The sequence below is a fragment of the Choloepus didactylus genome, chromosome 19 (genome assembly GCF_015220235.1).
Source record: "Choloepus didactylus isolate mChoDid1 chromosome 19, mChoDid1.pri, whole genome shotgun sequence".
Lineage (NCBI taxonomy): Eukaryota > Metazoa > Chordata > Mammalia > Pilosa > Megalonychidae > Choloepus > Choloepus didactylus.
Window position 1 is genome coordinate 7,278,551 of NC_051325.1, and position 15,038 is coordinate 7,293,588.

The 15,038-nt window shown below is 56.6% G+C and overlaps 1 protein-coding gene across 2 annotated transcripts in view; it reads left to right on the top strand.

Annotated features, from left to right (window-relative positions):
- PYGB (glycogen phosphorylase B) overlaps positions 1–15,038 on the top strand; it is a 75,263-nt gene that overhangs the window by 43,646 nt on the left and 16,579 nt on the right. For both annotated transcript variants that reach the window (XM_037812343.1, XM_037812342.1), the window contains exons 4-13: positions 311–414; positions 4,524–4,655; positions 6,451–6,562; positions 8,032–8,114; positions 9,641–9,784; positions 10,144–10,236; positions 11,221–11,367; positions 11,961–12,124; positions 13,173–13,287; positions 14,666–14,767. In XM_037812343.1, the coding sequence (XP_037668271.1) occupies positions 311–414; positions 4,524–4,655; positions 6,451–6,562; positions 8,032–8,114; positions 9,641–9,784; positions 10,144–10,236; positions 11,221–11,367; positions 11,961–12,124; positions 13,173–13,287; positions 14,666–14,767 (1,196 nt within the window). The remainder of the gene's footprint in view (positions 1–310; positions 415–4,523; positions 4,656–6,450; positions 6,563–8,031; positions 8,115–9,640; positions 9,785–10,143; positions 10,237–11,220; positions 11,368–11,960; positions 12,125–13,172; positions 13,288–14,665; positions 14,768–15,038) is intronic.

Consider the following 15,038-nt stretch of genomic DNA (forward strand, 5'->3'; position numbering starts at 1 on the left):
TTTAGGGACTCTTCACCTTTGTCTCCTCCATATCCCCCAAATAGCCACCAAGTCGAAGTCTTCTTGGCATGGCCCAGGTTCTGAAGGTGAAGGGGGAGAGAGGGGAGTTCAGTTTTCCTTTTTGTGAAGTGTGAAGTTGACTGTGGTCCCCACTGAGTAATGGTCTGGCACCCAGTGAGTCCGACGCTCACCCCCTCTTGCCCCCCAGCCTCCCACTGCCTGCTTAACATGGGTCTCTGGACTTGGTGCTGCTGGGCCTTGGGTCTGCTGGTTGTCTTCCATGACAAGTTCTTTCTGTTTGTATTTCCAGCCTGTTTCCTTGATTCCATGGCCACCTTGGGACTGGCGGCGTATGGCTATGGGATCCGCTATGAATTTGGGATTTTTAACCAAAAGATTGTGAATGGCTGGCAGGTAAGTGAGACTTGATTTCTTCACTGGTTTCCAGCCCTTGTTCACACAAGAAAATAAAGGGAGCACTTTCAGATCGACTTTTTATTACTTTAGAGTCCTTCCTGGGAGACTGCGGGCCAACTGTGAGACCCCGTCCTCTCAGCTACTGGGTTTGCCCTAGTTGTGTGCGGTTGGTGCTGCCTGGAGCTGGCGGTGTCCAGTCTCATGCGTGAGCTCTTCAACAGCTTAACAGCGTCTGTGCGGGTAACTGGTCAGTCTGATCGTGGCCTGTTTAGTTTGCTAATGCTGCTGGAATGCAAAACACCAGAAATGGGTTGGCATTTATAAAAGAGGATTTATTTGGCTACACAGTTACAGTCTTAAGGCCATAAAATGTCCAAAGTAACGCATCAGCAATTGGGTACCGTCACTGGAGGATGGCCAGTGGGGTCCAGAAAACCTCTGTTAGCTGGGAAGGCATGTGCCTGGTGTCTGCTCCAAGTTCTGGTTTCAAAATGGCCTTCTCCCAGGATGTTCCTCTCTAGGCTTCAGCTTCTCTCCAAAATGTCACTCTCATTGGCTCTTGGGGCATTTGTCCTCTCTTAGCTTCTCCAGAGCAAAAGACTGCTTTCAAAAGATATCTCCAAAATGTCTGTGTAAGCTACAGCTCCCCTCTCAGCAACTGTGCATTCTTCCAAGTGTCCCTCTTGGCTGTAGCAAGCTTGCTCCTTCTGTCTGAGCTTATATAGTGCTCCAGTAACTTAATTCAGACCCACCCTGAATGGGCGGGGCAACACCTCCATGGAAATTATCCAACCAAAGGTCTTGTCCACAGTTGATTGAATCACATCTCCATGGAAACACCCAAAGGATTCCAAAGTCTGATCAGCACTGATATGTCTGCCCACGCAAGATTGCATCAAAGATAATGGCATTTTGCGGGACATAATACATTGAAACCAGCACAGGACCAGACAGAGAATCCCAGCTGAGCCTTTCTAAAAGGCGACGACCACTGGGTGCTGCTGGTTTTCCTGGTGCCCCGACATGTGGGAAGACGGGGAGGTACCCTATGGGCTCCCCATCGGTGGGCCAGCAGGCTGAGTAATTAGAAACAGCACCAGCGGTTCTGTTCTGCTCCCTCCTCTGCCTTCACTGCCTGATGCAGTAAAATGCTGGGGTCCTGTGGGCTTGGGGGCTGGACTCTGCAAAGCAAATTGGTTCTTAGGAAGAGCAAGCCTTGACTGTATCAGCTTCACCCGGCAGCTCTTTAAGGTGGTCAAGGCCACCTGGTGAGCAGAGCACACTCCCAAAATGCAGTCTGACCTCCCTCAGCTAGGCGAGGGGCAGTTCTCCTCAAAGGACCATTCCCAGTGGAAGTTGTAACTATGCCGCTCGGGTGGAGAATAGTATATTTAATATAACCTGAGGCTTACACGTCATGGATAAAGCAGAACTATGGTTAAGAGCAAAAGATTCATAACATCAGAGCAGTACAGTCTATATGAGAACGGACTGGGGTGGTGGAAATGTCCCATATCTCGGAGTTTGGGTCACATGGGCATGTCGTCAAAACTCGCCCATGGCGCACTTAAGATTGATGCATTTTACTGGCTGTAAGTTAACCTCAGCAATACACACATACCGAACAACATGTCAATGACATGCACTTTAAGTGTCCATGGGGAGAGTGTACTGATGTCTGCAGCTGACTTTGAAATGCATCAAAAACTGAGCTGGACTGATGGGGGGACATGTGACAAAGCAAGCGTAGTGAAGCATTAGCAATTCTAGAATCTAGGTGGTGGGGGTTCCCTGTAACTTCTTTTAACATTTTGCATCTTTAACATTTTTTGTAATAAAATGTTGGGAAAGAAAAGTCACAGCTAGAAGTAAAAGAAAACTTAGGACCGACTTGGACCCATGGCTCATCGACTCATGCAGTCTCTCCCGCTTTAAAAGAGATGTGCAGCGTTCCTCGTGGGGTCTTCCTGACTGCATGCGTGTTTATCACGTCGTCTTTGCTCCATTGTAGTCCATGTGTAATTTGTGTGTTTGTAAAATGGAAACGGAGACTCCTCCTGGCTTTGTTGGTGCCGGGATGACAAGCAGGAAGGTTTTCTGTTTGTGTGTTTGTTTGACCGCCCTGACGTTTGCTCCTCCTGGGGTTTGCTCCTGCAGCTCTGCCATGTTGTGTAACAAGATTATGGACCATCTTAGGGGTAAACCTAACTCTTGCCCACCCTGTTTTCCCGGGAGCCCGTCATTTACAGTGGTTCTTAGTGGAGAAGGAGGTAGCAGATGGCTGAGGCGTCATAGCAGACGAGCATGGCCAAGGGCCGGGCAGAGGGGCGTCAGGTGGGAGATGCTGCCCCCACAGACCACAGAAATGCTCCCTGGCGGTCAGAGGCAGGACGGGCCCCTCGATGCCGTCTGCCCGTCCCTGGGCACAGAACGGCCCTGCAGTGGTAACAGGGAGAGGAGTGTTTTGGAGCCGTGCCCCCCAGACACGCCACCTGCCTGTGACACTGCTGTGCAGTGTTCCTTTGCTTGTAAGAAATTGTCACAAAGGTAAAAATAAAAAATGCCTCAAAGCAGCACACACAGAGTTGCTTGTGAAATTTGAAGGAAAAAAAGGAACCCTGGATCTCGATGTCAATTTTAGTTGACATATAATTTATAATTCTCCATCCACTGGAGTATTATTCTTGCAATCAGAGTAAATTCCATAGGGTTGTGGGAAAAGCCACCCCACCAGGTGCTTGTAAGTATTGTTAGAGCCTGCAGGGCAACTTTTAATTTTGTGGGTGCAGGAGTGGTTTTTGCATACTTACAGATCTTGGATGCCACTGGGTATAGTTTGTGGAACATAAACTACAACAGTATCTTCTGTGTTGGTGAATTATTGGGCAGATCCCGTCGGGAGCAGCACCTCGGGAGGTGATGGGATCCCTTGGCACTTAACAGATTTTGTGCTGTCATTTTCAAAGCGGTAGCTCCAAGTGATTCTTTTCTTAGTAACAGTTTTATGGAGATATAAGTCACATACCATAAACTCACTCCCTTAAAGAAGTGTACAAATCAGTGGTTTTTGGTATATTCACAAAATTGTGCCACCATCACTACTGTGGAATTCAGGTCATGTTCTTCACCCTGAAAAGAAACCTTGTCCCCGTTAGCAGCCACCCCTGCCCCTGGCAACCACCAGTCCCCTTCGGTCTCCCCGGAGTTGCCTGCTCTGGACGTTTCATATCCGTGGGATCCTACCACATGTGACCTTCCGTGAGGGGCTTCTCTTGCATCCATGATGCAGTGTGTGCTCTCCTTTTTTTCTGCAAATCCAGGTCATCCTCCCATCTCCTTTCTACTTTCCTTTGCTTTTCTGAATTTTGATGAACTTGTGACTCTAACAGTCCAAGCGTTCATTCTTTTAAACTTTTTATTGTGTAAGGAATATACAACTTTAAATTTCCCATTTTAACCACTTTTAAGTGTGCAGTTCGGTGGCATTAATTACATTCACAGTGTCATGCCACCATCACCAGTATCTATTACTCCAATTTTTTGTCACCTCAAATAGAAACTCTGTACCCATTAAGAAAAAACTCCCCCGACTCCCCTGCCTCAGCCCTTGATAACCCGTATAGTTTACTTTCTAGCTCAGTGAAATCTGCTTCTAGGGATTTCACATAAGCAAGGTCATACAATATTTGTCTTGTGTGTGGCTTATTTCCCTCAACAGGACGTCCTCAAGTTCCTTCCATGTTGTCGCATGAATCATTCCTTTTGATGGCTGAATAACGTTCCATTGTGTGTATGTAGCACATTTTGTGTACCCATTCATTGGTTGATGGCCCGTGGGTTCCCTCCATCTATTGGCAATTGTGAATAATGCTGCTGTGAACATTGGTGTACAGATATCTGTTCACGTCCCTGCTTTCAGTTCTTGTGGGGACACACAGAAGTGGGATTGTGCTGCACTGTTTTACAACCCAAGGGTTCGTTTCTAACACGCAGCCTTGGCGGGAACTGGAATTCCTTATGTCGTGAGCGGGCCTTGGTTCTGTGTCGGGGCCGTGCCCGCTGTCTCCCCTGGCCTTTGAGAACCACCTCCCCACGGCCCCTTGCAGGTTGAAGAGGCCGACGACTGGCTGCGCTACGGCAACCCCTGGGAGAAGGCCCGGCCCGAGTACATGCTTCCTGTGCACTTCTACGGGCACGTGGAGCACAGCCCCGATGGTGTGAAGTGGCTGAACACGCAGGTATCAACCGTTGGTTTCTACACAGAATGCCTCGATGTTTCATTGGTTGTAGTGACTTCCTTTTGGGAATGGGAACCTGGCTGCTTCTCTGGAGGCAGAAACCCAGGAAAGCTTCCCAAATAGGGGGAGACACCGCACAAGCTGAAAGGGGGCCTGTGCCCGAGGCACACTCGTGGCTTAACTGAGGCGTGTGCCAGGCTGAGGCTGCAGCCCTGCTTCCCTTCTCCTGCTGGTGGACGCACCACGGCTTCTGTGATGTCTTCCGGGTGAGGATGTTGTCCTCTGGGTGGACACGAGCAGCCCCAGACCTCCCCGGGCCAGCCTCCAGGGAGCTCGCACTCCGCACCCTCTGCTGCTAGTTCCCTGTCGGGCCCAGAGCTTGCAACCAAGGGTCCCAAGTGCAGCTGGCCTGTGATTCGGCTGAACTGAGGCAGGAATTTGTGCCTGAGGCCGGTGGGTGCCCTGAGGGGACGGGGGCACAGACGGCTGTGCTGGGCAGGTGGAGCAGCGGCAGGGAAGGCACAGGTGCAGGGAGTCTGCGTCCGTCTCAGGGATGGAGAGAGTGTCTCTTGGTGGTCTGGGGGGCAGGGCAGGGGTTGGAAGGAGCAGGAGACCCTTCACGAAAGAGTCGTTTGGACTTAGCTGTACAGTGAGGAGGTAGGAGGAATAAAAAGCAGCATGAGGCGGGCGGCCAGGAAGTGCCAGGCCTCAGATACGCATGGTGCTGACTTCCTGGAATATTAGCTTTAAAGTCAGGTGCACGGGGCTGGAGCAGGCTGGAGCCACAGTAAGCTGTATTTAAGTTGAAGGAGCAGGTTGGGGACTGGGTGTTAGAATGTTTGTGCTTGAAGAAGGTGAACTTCAGGAGGAGAGAGATGAGCTGCCAAAGAGAGAAGCTGGAGATGGGGTGAAGATGGGGTGCAATGGGGGGTGATGTGGGAGGGAGAGAAGACATGGCCAGGGGTGGGGGGCGGGAGGGGGGTTGACAGAAGGCAAGGGAGGGGAAGATGGTCCTGGGGTCTTCCATCCTGGGGGACATTACAAAGTCCTTTCTGATTTTTCTGATTTTCCAAGTTCATGTGATTTTTAAAGCCACACAATCTGGCTTTAAACTGACACATCTATGGCTTTAAACTACCATAAACAAACCTGAGCATCGGGGAACCCAAGGTCTGGAAGTGACCTTGAGGTTTAGCTTGACTGTTGAGTGCAGATCATTAGGACCGATAAGAATCTGTGAGACCCTCCGAGAGGAAGCGGCAGGCTCTGTGTGTGGGGAGCGCCATCTGCGGTTGGTGGTGGAGGCTGAGGTTAGGGGTTCGTCAGGGCTCCGTCCATCGGGCCTTTCCCACAGGCACTTGGAGAGGCTGGTCAGGGAGGAGGGTCCTCTGCTGGGGGGAGCTGGTGGAGTAAGAAGAGCAAAGGGCCGGAGAGTGCAGTGGGCGAGGGGCCGAAGGAGAGCTGCTGTGGCCGGAAGGGAGCCAGGCTCATACCGTGGCCTCTTGAAGCCGAGAGGGTTTGTGCTGAAAGAGAAGGTGTCAGCTGCTGTCAGTATCCAAGATGAGGCTAGAAACAGACTGACAGACACGATCTCAGAGGATGGTCAGGGGCTCACCTGACGCGGTGGCAGGAGCCCACCCTAGGCTGGGACTGCCAGTGAGGGTGCCCCAGGGAGGGCGTGCACTTGGCGCTGAGCAGGTGGGGAGGAGCTGGGGGATCCATGGCCGCCTGGACGCCCCAGGAGGGAGGGCAGTGGAGCCTGCTGTGTTCTCCCTGTGTCCTCGTGCCCCCACAGGTGGTACTGGCCATGCCCTATGACACGCCGGTGCCTGGCTTCCGGAACAACACCGTCAACACCATGCGGCTCTGGTCCGCCAAGGCGCCCAACGACTTCAACCTGCACGACTGTATGTCCCAGCGCCTGCCCCACTCACCGGCCAGCCTGGCACACCCTCGTCTCCATCTGTGTGTCCCAGCCCAGACTGCACCCTTGTCTCCGTCTGTCTGTCCCAGCCTAGACTGTACCCTCGTCTCCGTCTGTCTGTCCCAGCCCAGTCATGCACCCTCATCTCCATCTGTCAGTCTGTACCGGCCCATCCCAGATACATGCACACCCTCATCTCCGTCTGTCTGTCCTGGCCCAGACTGCACCTTCGTCTCTGTCTGTCTGTCCCAGCCTAGACTGTACCCTCGTCTCCGTCTGTCTGTCCCAGCCCAGTCATGCACCCTCATCTCCATCTGTCAGTCTGTACCGGCCCATCCCAGATACATGCACACCCTCATCTCCGTCTGTCTGTCCTGGCCCAGACTGCACCTTCGTCTCTGTCTGTCTGTCCCAGCCTAGACTGTACCCTCGTCTCCGTCTGTCTGTCCCAGCCTAGACTGTACCCTCGTCTCCGTCTGTCTGTCCCAGCCCAGTCATGCACCCTCATCTCCATCTGTCAGTCTGTACCGGCCCATCCCAGATACGCACACACCCTCATCTCCGTCTGTCTGTCCTGGCCCAGACTGCACCTTCGTCTCTGTCTGTTTGTCTGTACTGGCCTGTCCCAGACCCACAACGTCATCTCTGTCTCTCTGTCTGAACCAGCCCATCTCAGACCCTCACCCTCATCTCTGTCCTTTTGTCTGTACTAGCCTGTCCCAAACATGCACCCTCTTCTCCTGATCCAGACCTGCGTCCTTGTCACTGTGTGTCAGTCAGTCTGTACTGGCCTGTCCCAGACATGCACTCTCGTCTCCATTTGTCAGTCTGTACCGGCCCATCCCAGATATGTACATCTTCATCTCCATCTGTCTGTCTGCACCAGCCCGGCCTGGACCCACACCCTTGTTTCCATCTGTTTGTGCTGGCCAGTCCCACCCATATCCTCACCTCTGTCTGTCTGTACTAACCATCCCAGATATGCACACCCCCGTCTCCGTCTGTCCGTCTGGCCCATCCCTGATGCACACCCTGTCCGCTCTCCCTGCTGTGGGCTCGCCCTGGTACCCGTGCCGTTCCTCCCTGGGGGACGCCCTGTCTCTCACGAGGACGAGTGTCCGCTGTCTCTGACGGGGCCGGCCCCTCCCCAGCAAGGCTCCATATCCTCCAGTGCCTTCCTGGGGAAAGGCCTATGGGAGGGAGGAGTCCCCCAGCCCCAGGGACCCGGGTCACGCTCCTCTCATCACTCGCTCTGTGGAGAGAGGGAGGGACCCTGTTGTGCATGTGGGAGACTGCCGGGGGTGGGGAACAGGTGTCCTCTGCAGCCAGGGCGGTGAAGCAGCACACCCTTCAGGCGAGAGGGGCTGCTGCTCTATCCTGAGATGCTTTTCCCATGAGAGCCACTGTGGACTTGCCGTCCTCGTGCCTGACTCGGGTCATCTTTCCATTCAGTTAATGTGGGAGACTACATCGAGGCCGTCCTGGACAGGAACTTGGCTGAGAACATCTCCCGGGTCCTGTATCCAAACGACAATGTGAGTAGCTGAGTGTTCAGCTCACGTCTACCCTCCCAGCCTCGAGTGGAGAGAGCTGGAAGCCGAGAGCCCCCACCAGGAGCCTCTTCCAGGTCCTAGGTCCATCAGGAAGTCGGTGTAAATGGCACCCAGGGTCCTGGGTCAGCACTTCCATTTGTGTGTGTGTGTGTGTGTGTGCTCATGTATGGGCGTGTACCCATGGGTATGTTTGCGTGCATCTGCGTGCATGGACATGTGGTGTGGGTGTGTGTGCATGGACGCGTGTGCCTATGTATGGGCATGTACACATGAGCAAGCTTGGGTGGATCTGTGTGCAAGGGTGTGTGCCTGTGTGTGTGAACCTGTGCCTGGTGTGTGGACGTGTGAGACGCGGCTGTGTGGGTGAGTCCGCCTGGATGTGAACATGGAGACAGGATTGTATGGGCCGGGGCCTGCGGTCCTGGGTGCCTGGGTGTGCACAGTGGCTGTGGGTACACAGACGGGGGCCCGTGGCTGGGTGCATGCTCTGGGGAGGAAGGCAGGGGACGTCTGCCCTCGATAGGCCTTCATCAGGGAGACCAGTGTGCCCTGTGGGCTCTTTCCCTTGCCCTCTCCTCTCAGAAGAGCTTTGAGAGGGGCTCATAGTCCCCCTCATGGATGTAAATCCCCCATCAGCACGCAGCAGCTCCTGTGGGTGGGAGGCGAGGAGGCTGGCCCAGCCCGTGGAGGGGCAGCCAGGAGAGGATGGGCCTGAGCAGGCCATGGCCCCGGCAGTCTCTGCTCTCCCCAGCCCCGGGCTGCAGCTTGTCCAAGGCCCAGTGGACCTGCCTGGAAATGGGGACGGCGGAACCTCCGCAACTGGGGCGCCTGACGGGTCTGGTCTGAAAAGCCCTTGGCACCTGCTGGTCACGTCCGTGGTCTCAGCTGTTCCCCAAACTCATCGCCTCTTGGCTGGGTCATTGTCACTGCCAAACTAGAGCCTTGGACTTAGCCTATCTTAGTGGGCGTGTAGGTTTTTTTTAACTTTTTATTTTATAGAATAATAGGTGCACATAGTAAGAGAGCACATGCTGCCTCTGCTCTCGGCCCCAATCTCCCACCTCCCCCCCTCCCCTCAAGAAATCTGAAGCAGATTCTAAAGCTCGAGGTGCAAGGTGTTTAAAAATTTTTTAAATGCCTGCACTTTGGAAACTGTGGTTTCTGAGTAACCGACGTTTCTCATGTGCTTGGCTTTCGTCCCCACGTTAATATACCAAGTGTTCTCCATCCCGGTGTTTGTGCACACAGAGAAGTGTGACCTTCTGCCGTCTCCTTGTGCAGAGGCAGAACGGTGCCCACAGCTTCGGGGTCGGGCCGGCTGTCGCCTTAACTCTGCCCCCTGGGCCCTGGGATGAAGTGAGGTCAGGCAGGGAGGGCTCGGCTCTCACCGTTACCGTCCACACACGCCCCTTTGGAGCCTGGGAGCCGGGCCCCAGCCCCTCTGCGGGGAGCCCCCGGCCCAGTCTTCGGGGAGGTGCGGCCGAGTGACGGTGGCCCCCGCGCCGCAGTTCTTCGAGGGGAAGGAGCTGCGCCTGAAGCAGGAGTACTTCGTGGTGGCTGCCACCCTGCAGGACATCGTCCGCCGCTTTAAATCCTCCAAGTTTGGCTGCCGGGACCCAGTGAGGACCTCTTTCGAGACTTTCCCGGACAAGGTACATCGATGGGTGTTCCTGGGTTAGGAAGGGACACCAGAGGCAGGGACTGGGGGTTCCTGGAGAGAGGCCCCGATTAGCCCAGGAGCAGCCCTGAGAGGGCAGCCCCGGCACGTGGGCTCCCCAGCCCCCTCTGCCCACAGGCCCCCACGTTTGAGAAGTGTTTGGCACCTTTGCTTCTCGGTCGTACTCCTCAGCTCTGTTTTCGTAGCTCAGCTGTCACCCTGGGTGGCGGTTGTGTCCCACCTCCTGTCTGCTTCGTCTCTCGGGCCAGGCCCCATGGAGTGGGGGTGGGGCTGTGCCGTCCCCCTTAGCGCCCACGAGGAGGTGGCAGCGGGCGCTGCCCTGTGTGCTCCCAGGTGGCCATCCAGCTCAACGACACTCACCCGGCCCTGGCCATCCCGGAGCTCATGCGGATCCTGGTGGACGTGGAGAAGTTGGACTGGGACAAGGTCAGTGCTGGGTGGGGGGGTGGCTGTCTCACTGGGGAGGTGGGGAGGGTCAGTGTCTCACTGGGGAGCTAGGGATGGGGGTCAGCATCTTGTTCGGGAGCTGGGGAGGGGCCTGGCTCAGCATCTCACAGGCCTCCGGGTCCATCCTCAGAACAGCTGTGTTGGCCGAGCCCACCCTAATAGTGACGGGAATCTGCTCTGGGCCCTGGGGAAGCCAGGTGGGCATCACCACTGAGAAGGACCCTGGAGACCGTTCCAGGAGGGCCAGGGGCTTCTCCCAAGGATGGGAGACCTGGCAGGGGGGCAAGGGTGGTGGCAGGAGGATGGTGTCACTTCCTAGAGCTTCACGCACGCACTCTCTCATCTTAGCACTCACAGTAGAAAAACAGGATTATGGTTTAAAGAAATGCATATTTACAAATATTCCTGGTGACTCCATTTGTTTTGGGCCCAGCGGTATTATCTTAATCAGCCTTAAAACAGCATGTGAAGCCATGAAAGTTTTTTTACCCCATATTCTAGAAACCCAGAGCCCCTCCCTGGCCTTTGGGGGTTGGTGCTTCCGAGGGAGGAGGGGGGGGTGGTTTCTCCAGACCCCCGGTCGGGCAGCCACTGAGTGGGAAAGACACAGGGAACAACCAGGGGGTCTGCTGTCTTGACCGGTAAAGATGGTTTGAAGAAAGTAAGTGTGGAAGGTGAGTCCCAGGTAAACAGGTGAGTGTCACTCACTTGCGGGTGTGCGTGTGCCGGGCTGGGGTGCACGTGTGAACCCCACTGTGGCCCAGGTTGGAAAGGCGAGAAGCCCCAGGCTGCATGTTGACATGAGGAGGTACCCACGGGCTGGGAGGGAGCCCGGGGAACGCCGGTGCCCCCCAGTGCTACTAGTTGTCTGCCACACCCAGGCATTCTGGCACAAATCTGCTCACTTCCGAGAGGGCAGACTGGCCTGGGATGTTCTCGAGCTGCCTTTTCCTCTGCGTCCAGGCCTGGGAGATCACCAGGAGGACCTGCGCATACACCAACCACACAGTGCTGCCCGAGGCGCTGGAGCGCTGGCCCGTGCCCATGTTCGAGAAGCTCTTGCCGCGGCACTTGGATATCATTTACGCCATCAACCAGAAGCACCTGGACGTGAGTGCCAGCAGGCGGCGGGCAGGCTGAGGGGCCTCCTCTGTGCCGCGTGGGAGCCCAGGTTGGGGTCCAGGAGCATGGGGAGCTGGGCTGGAGCCCTGCAGAGCAAGCATTTGTTTCCACGCACACTGGTGCACGCGTGGGAGGCGTGGGCTCCAGTCCTTACGGAACATCCTGTCTCATCCTGAGGGGAGATCAGTGTCAAAGGCCTGGGGCGACAGAACCAGCACCATGCGCCTTTCTCTGTTGCCTGCAGGGGGGATAGGGTGCAAGAAGGGAGCCTGGAGCTCAGGGGCAACCACAGTTCACTTTTTGACCCTTCTCTGGAATCGTAGCTGTTTCGGCTTCTCTGAAACAGCTATCTGGACCGACGGGCAGCATGGGGTGTGGTTCCTGCTAGCCTCAGCCTCTCAGATCATGTCTGAGGATTGCTGGGGGCACAGCAGCACTGGGTACCCCGCAAGAGGTGGGAATGCCCCCTGGCTGTGCGGATGCTTGCCCACCCAACCACCGGCGAGCTCCCAGGCACAGTGAGACCGCCCTGCTCTCCCCGGGAAAGCGGCCCTGCTCACGACCCCATGTCTTGGTGATAGCACGTGGCTGCCCTGTTCCCCGGGGACGTGGACCGCCTGAGGAGGATGTCCGTGATCGAGGAAGGGGATTGCAAGCGCATCAACATGGCCCACCTGTGTGTGATCGGCTCCCATGCTGTCAATGGTGTGGCACGGATCCACTCGGAAATTGTGAAGCAATCTGTGTGAGTGGGGGGTTGCCGGGGCTTGCAAACACTGCCCCCCATGTGCTTGTGGCTGTGGCCTGGTGCATGTGCCCCGCTGATCCGCCCACAGTGGGCGATGCCCAACGGCCACGGGCACATCACACACGCAGTGGCCTGTGTCATGCTGTGCTCCTGCCGGCTGCTCCTTGTGGGGACCCGCAGTGGCTCTGACCCTAAGGCCATGAGAGTTGAGCTCACTCTCCGTCCCCTTTTCTGCCTTCTTGGTCTGTTGGGTTCAAGGTTCTCTGCTTCCAGAGCCTCTGCCGCCGGCCGAGCACACAGGCACCTGCTGTGGGGGGCCAGGGATGTGGGGGTGAGCCTGCTGGGTGGGGAGGGGCTCAGCAACCTGACCCAGCCGAGGGAGTGCCCACGGCTCCTCTCTTGGTGGGCTGTGCCTTGGGAGCCCCTCCTTCCTGTCTTCCATCACATGCTGGTTGAGCACCTGCCATGGGTGCTAGACTGGGAGGGGCCCCCTGTGGTGGGAGGGTGTGAGCGTGTCCTGTGTCGGGCCTAAGGGGTTCATGGATTACCCTTCTGTCCTCACAGCAAAACTCTGTGTTAGGGGCTTCCCCCTTGTAGAGATGAGGAAACTGAGGCCAGGCTTCCTGAGCTCTCACAGTGGGCTCTCCCATCGGGACCTGGGGAAAGGAATGGAGCGTCTCAGCGGCCACTTTCTGATTCCTACAAGGTTATGGCACCACGCTAGGTGGCTGGATGCAGAATGCTCTGAAAAGCATGCATTGTGGCTCGGCATTCTTTTTTTATGTATTTACTTTTTATTTTTCACAGCAGATGTAGGTTTACAGAAAAATTACGCAGCAAGTCCAGAGTCTGCACATATCTCCCTTCCTCCTCGATGTTTCTAAGCACACAGTCACATTGATGTTCTACACGTGCTAGAAAATAATCTGGGAACCCTGAGCCCCAGGGCTCTACTAGAGGTTTTGTGACCAGGTCCCCGTGTTTCTTTGCTCACCTCGTCCAACACGAAGCCCCCTGTGAGAGTCCCCCTTCCCTCTGTTCTCAGCTTTAAAGACTTTTACGAGCTGGAGCCTCAGAAGTTCCAGAACAAGACCAACGGCATCACGCCGCGGCGGTGGCTCCTGCTGTGCAACCCTGGGCTGGCCGAGGTCATCGTGGAGGTGAGTCACAGCCTGCCCTGTGCCCATGGCGCCACCGGGCCCAAGTCTGTAAGGGTGAGCGCATGCCGCTGTGTGGCCGTGGGCAGGGCGGGGGCTCCTTCTAGGTGGGCCATTCCAGCCTCCGTCCAGGATGTGGAGGGCGGCAGGCCCGGTGGCTCCGTGAGGGCGGGGGCCCTGGCCTGGCGAAGGGTCCAGAGCAGGCTGCTGGCCCGGGAAGGGACACGGCGGGCTGGGGGGAGTGGCAGCATTGGCTCTGTGAATGCAGGGTGCTGGGCTAGAGGTGCGTCATGTGCTGTGTTCTCATATGCTCATGTAGAAGGAAACGTGCCTTTGTAGAAGTTAGATGCTGTGCTGGTGTGAGATTGCAGTGGGGACCAGGCATGGGGCACGTGAGGGTGCCTCCACGGGACAGTCACATGTCAGCGTGTGCACAGCGGGGGCTCCTCAGAAAAGCTGTTGTGAACCTGTTGAGCCTGGTGTGGGCTGTGTGTGTCCGTGTGCCCATGTGTGCCCGTGTGTGAGTGCATGCATGTGTGCACACCTGAGAAAAGACACAGGTAAGTCCTGAAGTGTGATTGTGGCTCCTGGTGCAGCACCCCTGGGGGACTCTCTGATCCAAGGCCTGGGGGCTGGAGGGGGGCCCCAGTCAGGGGCCAGGAGGGTCAGGGCAGCTGCAGGGCTGGGCCAAGGTGGGGCCAGGGCGAGGAGAGGCTGGGGTAATGTCGAGGGGTGCACGGGCCCCGTGAGGAGTGTCCCCTCTATCCTCAGCAGGCTCAGGGGAGCTGTGGGCAGCAACGGGTACCTGACACTGCTCACCTGCTACAGCAGGGAGCAGAGGGGAGACAGCCAGGCCGCTGCAGGGCATCCTGCTTGCCCATGAGGGAGGAGCGTTGAGGTGCAAGGGTCGTCGGGGGAGGTGAGATGTGGGGTGCGAGGCAGCGAGGGGGAATCGGGGACCCCCGTGCCCCAAGGTGGATGGTGGGTGGACTTCCAGTACCCCAGGTTCAGGGCTGATGTCCCTGGAGGCTCCTGAGTTTGGTTGTGGACGTTTGAGCTTCACGTGACTTTGAGACATCCTGGTAGAGACATGAAGGAGCGTACACAGGTCTCGACCGAGAGGGGTCCAGGGAAGGGGCTGGAAGCCAAGGCTGTGGATGGCATTTTCTGAAGTGGGGGGTTCACCGGAGAGGCGAGGCCTGGGGCCGAGCCTGGGAAACCACAGCAGTTGATGGAAGGAAGGGGCAGCCGAGCCGCCAAGAGGCAGAGGGACCCGGGAGACAGACCGAGGAGGGGACGGCAGGGGTGGGGAGGCCAGGGCTGGGGCCAGTGATGGGGTCAGTGATGGATGGAAACTCCCAGGCACTTTGTAACCCTCCAGAGAATCGGTGAGGGCTTCCTGACTGACCTGAGCCAGCTGAAGAAGCTGCTGCTGCTGGTCAACGATGAGGCGTTCATCAGGGACGTGGCCAAGGTCAAGCAGGTAGGGCCGGGGGCAGCGTGCTGGCTGCCCGTGGGGGAGCCCTGCACTCCGGTGGGGGAGCCGGGGAGAGGACGGAGGGTCTGTGGGGGCAGGAAGGGCCTGCGAGTGGCGGGAGCCAGCCCCACCCAGTCTTGCCTTACTGTCCCGTCCTGAGGGAAGAGCTCTAGAAAAGCAGGTGAGAACAGTTTCATCACTCGGGGAGCTTTTCAGTTGCATGCTAGTGGTTCTGTTGGGAGTTTGCCCCCATTGTCACCACTGCCAGGTCACCTGG